Source organism: Rutilus rutilus (genome assembly GCF_951802725.1).
Source record: "Rutilus rutilus genome assembly, chromosome: 6".
Taxonomy (NCBI): Eukaryota; Metazoa; Chordata; class Actinopteri; order Cypriniformes; family Leuciscidae; genus Rutilus; species Rutilus rutilus.
Genome location: NC_140214.1, coordinates 10,178,221 through 10,190,120, shown reverse-complemented (window position 1 = coordinate 10,190,120; position 11,900 = coordinate 10,178,221). Strand labels below are relative to the sequence as shown.

General features: G+C 44.6%; 1 protein-coding gene across 1 annotated transcript in view; it reads left to right on the top strand.

Moving 5' to 3' along the window:
- LOC311291562 (uncharacterized protein) overlaps window positions 1-11,900 on the top strand; it is a 178,831-nt gene that overhangs the window by 149,685 nt on the left and 17,246 nt on the right. Inside the window, 11 exon segments of the mRNA XM_084410623.1 lie at window positions 315-395; window positions 514-591; window positions 696-800; window positions 1,214-1,366; window positions 1,576-1,653; window positions 1,781-1,869; window positions 2,784-4,449; window positions 4,910-4,990; window positions 5,115-5,189; window positions 5,294-5,398; window positions 5,811-5,963. Coding sequence (XP_084266749.1) covers window positions 315-395; window positions 514-591; window positions 696-800; window positions 1,214-1,366; window positions 1,576-1,653; window positions 1,781-1,869; window positions 2,784-4,449; window positions 4,910-4,990; window positions 5,115-5,189; window positions 5,294-5,398; window positions 5,811-5,963 — 2,664 coding nt within the window.

Here is an 11,900-nt window from a genome sequence, read left to right as displayed (position 1 = left end):
CAAGCAATAGTGCTGTAGTGCTGAATATGAGCACAGCTGTGATTCAGCCTCGAGTGTAATCTGATATTCAGTATTACAGCAGTCATTATTGTGTGATATTGTTTTGATTTTTACCACACACTGCTTACTCCACAGTCACTGAGAATCACTTTTCTGAACCAGACCGGAGTGAGAGAAATGCTGAGTAAAAAAAAAGAAAAAAGAAAACCCTCCCATACTTTTGTCTGAAACACTGAAAACACACACAAGCCCAAAATTACCTGTTTGTGTAATGAAGATGAAATCTGATATACTGTCTTCTTTTACTTTCAAAGGTTGATGACGGATCACATTTCAGACGATGTTGTTGGTTTGATCTCAGCTGCTGGTAAAGGGAAGATTCTGCATAAACTCAAGTAATGTATAATTCATTTTAGAATAAAATTGTACTTATTGCCATATTCAGTTGTTCAGTATATTTAATCAAGTTTATGTCATATCTAATAATGAAATACACTCATTAAATTTTGCCAGTATAAAGAAGCCTGAAACCCATGAAAGTGGATTTTTCCCAGAGATACACACTGTGTCAGTCAGAGATGAAGATATCACGTATGAAACTCTTATCACTTTTCACACACAAAATTGCAATCTCATCCTACCACCTGATGATTATTATAAACCTATACTGATGTTTATATCTGTGAATGCTTCAGGTTTTCTTTTAGCAGATCAGTGATCACATCATTGACTCTAACCTGTCCAAGCTCAGTGGTTTCCACCATTGACTATGTTGTACAGTTGGACAGTTATTATGAGTTGTGAGTGGAAGCTTCATTCTTTCTTTTTCAGATATACCTCCTTAAGAATGGCTGCCATTTACTATAAAAACTTTATATAAATTATTAGTACACCCAGAAATTATTTACTCACCCTTGTGTTGTTGCAAAGCTATAAGACTTTCGTTCAACAAATTTGTGTTTCAGAGGTAAACAAAAGTCTTATGGGTTTGCAGTGAAATGAGGGTGAGTAAAGGATGAGAGAATTTTCATTTTTGAGTAAACTATCCTGTTAAGGATCTTACATCATGATCAGTTGGTAGATTTAATAGGTGTTTATTAGATTAATTGTTTTGTTTTTTTATTCATAAAAAATAAAGCATGTATATCTAAGCTTTGAGCCTGAGAACCAGCATGTCACATTTACTACTTCATCTGGGTTTTGTGTTGCTTAGGTTTTTTGAGGGAGAGAAACCTAGTCTGCTGGTGTTCCTGAAATCACTGTCTGATTTGAAGAAAGTCTGTCTGCAGTTTTTACGTCTGAGTGACACATTTGCCCCTGAAATCCCGTCCCTCATCCAGGCCTGTCCCAGCCTGACTGAACTCAGGTAACTGCAGTATATGAGCATTCACTAAGTTTTTATGTCATTTTCTTATTACTATTGTGAAAAATACAAAAATATCTTAATAGTTTGTTTTCATTCGATTTCTCATAATTAACATAATAATTAGGTTTTCCCCAGCAGTCATTGAGCACAATAAACAAGAAGCATTTATAGTTTTATTTTTATTTTCTTATTTTTAAAATCTTTTTCAGGATAAATCCCAGAGATGGATTCATGTTAGAGAAGTCCCTGAATGAATCATTGAAGAAGATTGATTGGACCCTGACTGTGTAAGAGTTAAATATTAGACATTTTTTTAGCCATTTCTTTCAGTTCATTATGAAGGTTATGTTCTATAGACATACAGAAAATTATAATTTTGCAGTCATCAAGAGTGTTTAATGTTATTCTCCTTAGCTGGGGAAATTCAGTGTTGATCAAGCCAGATGAAAAGAGATTCACAGTGGAGAAGTTGACCATGAAGAAAGAAAAGAGTGAGAGCAGAAGTAAGCAAATAGTTTTTTTTTTATAATCAAGACTCCTGCCAGAGAGCTTGATCTGTGCCTTCATTATGTACTTTATTATAACTCATATTCCTGAGAATAAACCAAATAATCTAGAGAACTGACAACAGTCAAAACATCTGATAGTAAAGCGTTCACTGTTGTATACATGATTAGAAGACCCACAAATGATGACAGATGCTTTCTTTAGTTGATTTTATTTGAGTCTGACTGAGTCTGCTCTGTTTTAAGCAATTAATATTGTAGCTCCTAATAAAGTTATTGGCCAAGTGGCGAGTAACTCAATTTTATTTACCTTGATTTATTTTTTTCATTTTCATTTATTTATTTTATTTAATGATTCATATTTTCACTCTTATTTGGTGCTTTGCGGGTATGATAATTTTAGGAGCCAGAAAATAGAATATAAGCTCAATATAATGTGTAGTTTTGAGTTACACATTTTAAAATGTTGCTTTTAAAAAAAAAAACATACCCACATTCAAGCTAGAATAAAATGTTTTTTTGTTTTTTTTTCAAAAGCAGAGGCTTTGTTCCTTCTTTTGAAAAATTGCATGTTCAGATATTCATCCAACAAAATATTCTGAGAATATGAGAAAATATGCTCCAGTATGTCTTCAGTTAGTGGTATAATTTGGATCATGAGTTGTCAGTTTATACAGTGACTCTGAACCCATATAGCATATAGACCTTGGTGATCTACGTTATTGACAGCATTCTTTAGAGATTAGAGAATCTCACTAAAACACACAATTTTATATTTTTTGGTTTATTGTTATATAATAATTGTATTTTAATGATTTTACAATATTTTTGAAAAACAGTAGTTAGAATGCAATAGTAAGTGGTTTGAGTGTTACTGTATTTGCTCTTACATTTTGTTTGTTAATCAACAGGTTTTCCTTCAGGATCTCAGGAGATTGTACATCAATATAAGCTGTCACTCATACAGAAGTATGAGAATGAGTGGAGCTTCCTATTTGGTGAAAAAGAGTCATTTCCTGCTCTCTATACTGAACCAGTGATCATTCAGAAAAATGAAAATGACATCTTTAAGATCATCAGCGTGGACGAGCTTTTGGGTTGTTTGCGGGTTATGGGTGGTAGTTTCCAGATCCATGATCCAGTGAATATCATTCTCCAAGGTGACTCTGGCAGTGGCAAATCCTTCAAAGCACAAAAGATCATGTTGGACTGGGCATCTGAAGGGTTATACTCTAGACGTTTTGGTCTAGTTTTCTATCTGAGGTGTGAAGAGCTGATGTGTATTTCTGAGGAGATGAACTTAATTGAGCTCTTGAGCTACAGCTGCAGTTTAACATCAGATCAGATCTCACAGATGTTACAGCAGTCACCAATGAAGGTGCTTTTCATCATTGATGGATTTGATGAGCTGAGATTCACACAGGACATTTATGACATGTCACCAAACACTGATCCGCTTCAGAAAGCCCCACCTGAGGTCATTATTTGTGGCCTAATGAGAAGGTACCTCATCCCTGAGTCCATACTGCTGGTCACCACCAGAACTAAGAACACTGTGAACAAGATGCTGAAAGGACAACAGCGTTTCTCTGAGATCATGGGCTTTTCTGCAAGTCAGGTGGACGGGTACTTCCAGAAGTTCTTCAGGAAAGAGTTTGACTGTGCGAGAGCAAATGAAACCCTCCTCACTGCCTGTTCCATACCTGTTATCTGCTGGATCATCAGTGAGATGTTCAGAGTTGGTGCAAATGTAACAAGTGAACTGGAAACCACCACCTCCATCTACGCTGACTTTGTGTCCACTCTACTGGAGCATCACTGCCAGGGTTTGAGTCAGTCCGTCCCGACCCTGCTGAGGAGTCTGGGTCAGCTGGCAGAGAGAGGGATGCTGGAACATCAGGTCTTGTTTGATGAGAAGAGCGTTTATGAAACTGTTTCAGACCCTGATGGCAGTCCATTCCTGTGCAAGTTCCTCATTAAGAGAAGAATCCACCAGGAGACGATGTTCAAATTTATGCATCTCAGCTTTCAGGAATTCTTCACCGCTCTGTACTATGTCCTTCTGGATGAAGAAGAGTCCCAGAGGAAAGTGAGAGAGCTGCTTCACACTGTAGAGAGAGGATGGGCTCTGTCCTGTTGGTCTGATAGAGACTTTTCAATGACAGATGCAGAAGTTAGACATTCAGAGTGGCTGCAGCCTGTGATTCTGTTCCTCTGTGGTCTCTGTAAGACAGAATGGATCCCCTCATTCTTTGAAAAGCACAACATGGCCGTCTCTATCAACACAGAATCCCAGATTAAAGAATGGCTCAATCAGTGCTCACAGAGATATCAAAATGAACACATGCTGTTCATTCTCCATTGTCTCTATGAGCTCCATGAGAAAAGCTTTGTTGGGAAAGTTTTGGAAGGTTTAATTGTGATAGATCTGTCAAATATTCCACTGAAAAGGACAGACTGTTGGGTGTTGAAGTACTGTTTACAGTGCTGTGAACACATCAGAAACCTGAAACTGCATGTAACATCTGATGATCTGAAGATGCTTCAGCCTGAACTGTACCGCTGTAAAGAGCTGTGGTGAGCGAAACTTTGTGCCTTTTCTGACACGTCATCAACACATGACATTTTACAGCATTTACATTTTATTTACAGCAATTTCAAAACATTCACTTCTCTTGAGCTCTAAATGTATATTTTATCTGTTTCAATACTTATGCAATATCACACAAGCAAGAGTGCTGTAGTGCTGAATATGAGCACAGCCAGAATGATTCAGCCTCGGGTGTAATCTGATATTCAGTATTACAGCAGTCATTATTGTGTGATATTGTTTTTATTTTTACCACACACTGCTTACTCCACAGTCACTGAGAATCACTTTTCTAAACCAGACCGGAGTGAGAGAAAATGCGGATTCTAAAGTAAAAAAAAAAAAGCTCCCATACTTTAGTCTGAATCACTGCAAACACACACAATCCCAGAATTGTGTGTGTAATGAAGATGAAATCTGATATACTGTCTTCTTTTACTTTCAAAGGTTGATGATGGATCACATTTCAGACGATGTTGATGGTTTGATCTCAGCTGCTGGTAAAGGGAAGATTCTGCATAAACTCAAGTAATGTATAATTCATTTTAGAATAAAATTGTACACATTGCCATATTCAGTTGTTCAGACTCAGTATATTTAATAAAGTTTATGTCATATCTAATAATGAAATACACTCATTAAATTTTGCCAGTATAAAGAAGCCTGAAAACCGTGAAAGTGGATTTTTCCCAGAGATCACTGTGTCAGTCAGAGATGAAGATATCACGTATGAAACTCTTATCACTTTTCACACACAAAATTGCAGTCTCATCCTACCACCTAATGATTATTATAAACCTATACTGATGTTTATATCTGTGAATGCTTCAGGTTTTCTTTTAGCAGTTCAGTGATCACATCATTGACTCTAACCTGTCCAAGCTCAGTGGTTTCCACCATCAACTCTGTTGTACAGTTGGACAGTTATCGAAATTTGTGAGTTGAAGCTTCTTTCTTTCTTTTTCAGATAAACCCCCTTAAGAATGGCTGCCATTTACTATCAAAAATATAATTAAAGTATTAGTACACCCAGAAATTATTGTTCACTCACCCTCGTGTTGTTCCAAGCCCATAAGACTTTCATTCGACAAATCTGTGTTTCAGAGGTAAATGAAAGTCTTATGGGTTTGCAGTGAAATGAGGGTGAGCAAACTATGAGAGAATTTTATTTTTTGAGTAAACTATCCTGTTAAGGATCTTACATCATGATCAGTTGGTAGATTTATTAGGTGTTTATTAGATTAATTTCTTTTATTATTCATAAAAATAAAAGCATGTACATCTAAGCTTTGAGCCTGAGAACCAGCATGTCACATTTACTACTTCATCTGGGTTTTGTGTTGCTTAGGTTTTTTGTGGGAGGGAAACCTAGTCTGCTGGTGTTCCTGAAATCACTGTCTGATTTGAGGAAACTCTGTCTGCATGGTTCACGTCTGAGTGACACATTTGCCGCTGAAATCCTGTCCCTCATTCAGGCCTGTCCCAGCCTGACTGAACTCAGGTAACTGCAGTATCTGAGCAGTCACAAAGATTTTGTCATTTTCTTATTACTATTGTGAAAATGACAATAATATCTTAAAGGTCCCATTCCATGGATTATTTTTATTATTTTATCATGTTTCCAGGGGTGCCCTTATAATGTTAGTATGTTTTTTAGATCAAAAATTGTTATAATTTAGAAATAAAAGGCATATTTCCTAGCCTGATTTCATTCCCTGGTTTGAACACTCTGTTTGAAGGGGCGTGTCTGCTGAGAGACTTCAGTGTAAACGCCCTCTGCTGTGATTGGCTGAAATGCTTGCATATGAAATATCTGGCATTACATGTGGAACTATCTGGAAAACTTTTACTATTACAGCTATTATACGTTTTTACTATTACAGCTATCGGGATTAACGAATCGTGAGAAGTTTTTTAAGTATTTAGATCTCTTTCAATCACATAAAAAATTGCAGTGACGAGCATTGAGCAGATGACAGCCTGTTGATCGCGTGAAAAAAGATCTTATCATTGCAACGCAGTTTCTGCACTCACTAATGATTTCACCAATGCAAACATGAGGCATATAAATACAGTAAGAGCTTCGTTGTGGAGTGTAACAGCGTCATTGATTTCATAACGAGTGTTGGCAAGTGTCCATAAACTCGCGCTGTGTGATTGACAGCTTGGACGATTGGAAAGGGATTGTTCTTTGATCGCTTTCTGTATATTAATCACAGTTTAAGTTAGATTATTTTCATCCTACTAAGAGAAACGATGTGAAGTTGATCGCTACTTCCATATTAAATCACTACTTGTACTTACCGCTTGCTGGAATATAGTTGAAATTGTCCCCTTCGTCAGTATGAAACGCTGAGAGAAGCCTGCTTGATATTATCCCAGGTTAGAAAAACAGTCCGTGGTGAAATGGACAGAGCAAACTAACTTCGAATTAAACTTTTGCGGTATCCGATTATAGATAAACATCAACCATCTGTTGACATTTCGCCATCAATACGCCTGTGTTCCTGTGGGCGGAGGTTAGTCTAAACACGGTTCTGGTGATGTCACTAATGACGGAAGTAGAGGGGTGTAGTCCAATCGAGCCGTTTTTTGTAGTCAACTTCTGTTAAATAAAATATCTCGCTTGGCACTGAACTTTGAGCTTTATAATTTTACAGATATTATTTATACTCTAACAACAACATTACACACTAACTAAAGTTTGAAACATGGGATCACGTAGAACGGGACCTTTAATAGTTTGTTTTCATTCGATTTCTCATACTAATTATCATAATAACTAGGTTCTCTTACGAGAGATTCTCTCGTACTGCGTAGAATACGCTAGGGGAAAATCCTTTTCCACGAGAATACTGAAGCCAAAAAATTATCCTTAATTTTGTATTAATGTAAAATGCGTTGCGGCAGCATACAGACATAGGCGAGGCAGCTCGCGCGCCTATTGGCTGGTCTGCTGGCAACTGCTTAAGCCTATCGAGCGAGACCTAGAGTGACGTCAGACCCAATGAGGGCGCTTCGCCTTCGCCATCGCCTTCCTGCTGCGCTATCCAGCGCCCATATCCTTTTATTGCACTGTGTGTGTGTGTTCGCCGGCGCGACTCACACCATCTAAAAGAGCTGCGTCTTTTTCAAGATGCCTTCCTGTGGCTCGTGCAAAGCCACACTCAGCGACGGGGACCGCCATGTTATCTGCGCTTCCTGCCTGGGTCAAGAACACGCAGCTCTCGCGCTCGCTGATGGCGGCTGCCATCACTGCGAGCTGTTGCCATTAGCGACTCTGAGGACTCGCTTGGCACCGTTCAGCGAGACTGCGCCCACACCTGCTGTTGTGCCGCGCCATAAAAAGCGCCGCGCTCAGCGAATCCCGGAGCCCTCTCTCAGCCGTCAAAGCTCGCCGGTGCGCCCGCCTGCTTCTCCGGTTTCATCAGCTTCACTTACGGACGGACAGCGGCCGCGGTCTGCCGCCGCTTCTGTCGAGGACGCTGATGAGATCGACGCGCTGCTGCGAGAGGGAGATTCCTGCTCTCTCTTAGCATCAGGCAGTGAGGATTGGGCGAGCTCTGAGGATCCCGCCCCCCCTGCCCGTGCTTCTTCGGGTAAGAGAGCGAGCATTGAGGCGGAGCTCATGCGCGTACTCACTCAGGCCACGGCGAGCCTCGGCCTTGAGTGGATTACGCCTGAGCAGCCTGCTCACAACCGGCTGGACGGCTACTTCCTGCCTGGGGAGCGCGTTTTCACCTGCATCCAAGCCAGCGCCTTTTCTTCCTGAGCTTCATGAAGAAGTCGCTAAGTCTTGGGGCTCCCCTTTTTCGGCCAGGACACGATCCTCTGTCTCTTTGGCGTTCTCCGCTGTTGACGACGCAAAGAACAGAGGCTACCACTCCCTGCCGCCGGTCGAAGAGGCTATTGCAGCGCACTTATGCCCGCCCTCCGCTGGACGGCGTGCTAAGATGGCGCTGCCCTCAAAAGCCTGCCGCACGACGTCAGCCCTGCTCCGCCGCGCTTTCTCCGCCGCCGGGCAGGCCGCGTCAGCGTTGCACACCATGGCCACGCTTCAGATATACCAGGCCGATCTCCTCCGTCAGCTGGATGAGAGAGGACCTGACGCAATCTGCGTGCCGGACTTGAGGAGCGCTACAGACCTCGCTCTTCGCGCCACCAAGTCAGCAGCACAGGCCATTGGACGGAGCATGGCCTCGCTCACCGTGTCTGAGAGACATCTATGGCTGACGCTCTCAGACATGACTGAGTCTGAACGCACCGTGTTCCTCGACGCGCCGCTTTCCCCTGCCCGCCTCTTCGGAACCTCGGTCAAAGATTTCGCCGATAGGTTCGCTGAGGTGCAGAAAGCGACCCAGGCCATGAAGCACTTCCTCCCGAAGCGCTCTGGTTCTGCAGCAGGCCGTGCGAAACCGTCTGCTCAGAGCTCACAGCCTAAGCCTCCGCCCACCGCCTCCGCTTCACAACGCCGCCAAACCCAGAGCTCGAGACCGCGCTCTCGCTCATCCGGTCGCCGCCCCGCCCCGCGGCAAAAGATTGCGTTGAAGCCAGAGGCCCCGAAATCGTCCTAGCACGCCTAGGAAAGCGACGGTGTCCAAGTCCCGCTGTGGCCGGACTTCCACCAAAGCTTGCCGCTCGTCCAGTTCCAGGAAATGTGACTGGTCCAGCGTATTTAGCAGCCAACAAGCCGGTTCCATTGCCCGCTTGCCTGCACACAAAAGCCGTTTTTACGGCTACCCAGATAAATCCCTTAAAGAGTGCATTTTCTGGTGTTCCGGCCATGGCCGAAGGTGTTTTATGTGTAGAAAAAATGCCCACTACTCAGTGCCCATTCCTACACACAAGCACAGCCCTTCACACAGGGCTCGCGCACATAAAATCGACTCAGATCGATTGCGCTTCAAATGTAGCATGCGTGCCCACTACCCAGTGCCCACAAACGCTACTTCCCACATGTCTCTCGGTCCCTGTAAATACAGGACCAGTATGCATATGCTCTGCTCACGCAAGCAATGCTGTAAAGGTGGTGTATGTGCCCGCTGTTCTCAGCGCGCCCCATGCCTCAGATGTCATGAGCGCGACGTTTATGTCGCAGCACACAAAAGCCGCTGTATCGCGAGCCGATCAGAGCGTGCTTCGCATCCAGCCCCTAGCTACTCGCGCACCTGCGTGGGAAAAGCTTCCCGGGGTTTCGAAATGGGTGCTGAACATCATAAAAGAAGGCTATTCGCTGCAGTTTCGCCGACGCCCTCGCCGCTTCATGGCGCGCGTCGAGACCACGGTAGAATCAGAAGTAGTTCATCTACTTCGAGCCAAGATTCTGAAACTGTTGAGCAAAGGGGCTATAGAACCCCTATCTCAAGCTCAAAGCGAAGGGGGGCTTTACAGCAGATACTTCCTGGTGCCCAAGAAAGACGGGGGTCTCAGACCCATACTAGATCTGCGGCAGCTGAACAGAGCGCTTCTGAATCGCCAGTTCAGGATGTTCACAACCAGAAAAATCCTCGCGCATGTCCGCCAAGGGGACTGGTTTGTGTCAATAGATCTAAAAGACGCGTATTTTCAAATACAGATAGCGTCACGTCACAGGCAATTTTTGAGATTCGCCTTCGAGGGCCAGGCATATCAGTACACAGTCCTGCCTTTCGGCTTGTCCCTGGCACCCCGTACATTTACGAAGTGCATGGACGCAGCGCTCGCACCCCTCAGATTACGGGGCATACGAGTGCTGAACTATCTGGACGACTGGCTGATTCTAGCCCAATCTCACTCAGAGCTCGTAGAGCACAGGACCATTTTACTCGATCACCTCGAGAATCTCGGTCTCGCAGTGATCTGGGAAAAGAGCTCGCTATTCTCCAGACAGATTATATCTTTTCTGGGAATAGAGCTGAACTCGCTGCTAATGACAGCACGCCTGTCATCCCAGCGCACACTGGACATTCGGCGCGCAGCCGGCTCGTTCCGCTGCGGCGCGATAGTCCCTCTCAAAACATTTCAAAGGATGCTCGGTCTGATGGCCTCAGCATCTTCAGTTCTCCAGTTGGGCCTTCTGCGCATGCGCCCACTGCAGTTCTGGCTCAGAAAGAGAGTACCACGCACAGCGTGGGCCTCCGGTCGCCTTCGCGTCAAGGTCAATCAAGCGTGCATTGCAGCCTTGAAACCTTGGAAGGCAAAAGACTGGTACCAATCAGGTGTAAGCCTGGGGACTTCCTCGAGAGTGATGGTGGTGTCCACGGACGCATCCACCTCGGGATGGGGAGCGCTGCTCGAGGGCAGACCGCTTTTTGGCCAATGGTCAGAGCGGGAGAAGCTCTTACATATCAACTGCCTCGAAATGTTGGCAGTGAGCAAAGCGCTCATGCGCTTTTGTCCCCTCATAAAGGGACACCACGTGCTAATACGTTCAGACAACGTCTCAGTGGTGTCCTACATAAATCGCCAGGGCGGCCTCAGGTCTCTGACTCTGTACAGGCTAACCAGGCGCCTCCTGATATGGGCCCGCAGCAACCTGCTCTCGCTGAGAGCAGCGCACGTGCCAGGGCTCCTAAATATAGGACCAGACAGACTGTCCAGGAACCAGGTTCCGACAGGGGAATGGTCTTTGCACCCACAGACAGTCCGGCTGCTGTGGGAGAAATTCGGCAGAGCGGAAGTAGACCTGTTCGCGTCTCAAGAAAACGCTCACTGTCCAGAATTTTTCTCGAAGAGCAAGGACGCGCTGACCCACGAGTGGCCTCGCCGTCCTCTCTACGCTTTCCCCCCCGTCTCCCTCCTGACTCAGGTGGTAGAACGGGTCAGGGAAGAAGGATGCTCAGTGCTGCTTGTAGCCCCACTTTGGACGAGCCAACCTTGGTTCCCAATTGTGATGCAGTTAGCAAGCACCGCCCCGTGGCCAGTGCCTCTGAGGAGGGATCTCCTCTCTCAAGCCAACGGCTCGATCTGGCATCCTCACCCAGAGCTGTGGTCCCTCCATGTGTGGGCCATCAACGGGTACCCGCTGACCTCCCACAGGGAGTGTTAAACACTATCACACAGGCCAGAGCTCCGTCTACGCGACGTCTCTATGCCTCAAAGTGGTCAGTGTTCTCCAGCTGGTGCGCAGCTCGTGGTGTGTCACCCCTGCATTGCGGTGTGACGGAGGTTCTCTCCTTCCTACAGGAGCTGTTGGATAAGGGCAGGTCCCCTTCCACGCTCAAAGTCTATGTAGCGGCCATAGCAGTGTTCTCTTCGACCACGCTTGGCCAGTCTATTGGAAGGAACGATTTAGTCATTCGCTTCCTTAAGGGAGCTAAGAGACTGAATCCTCCCAGACCTCCCACAGTCCCTATATGGGACCTTTCTACGGTACTGGAAGCCATGAAAGGTCATCCATTCGAGCCCTTGCAGAAGATTGATCTTAAACACCTGTCTTTCAAGACGGCGTTTCTTCTGG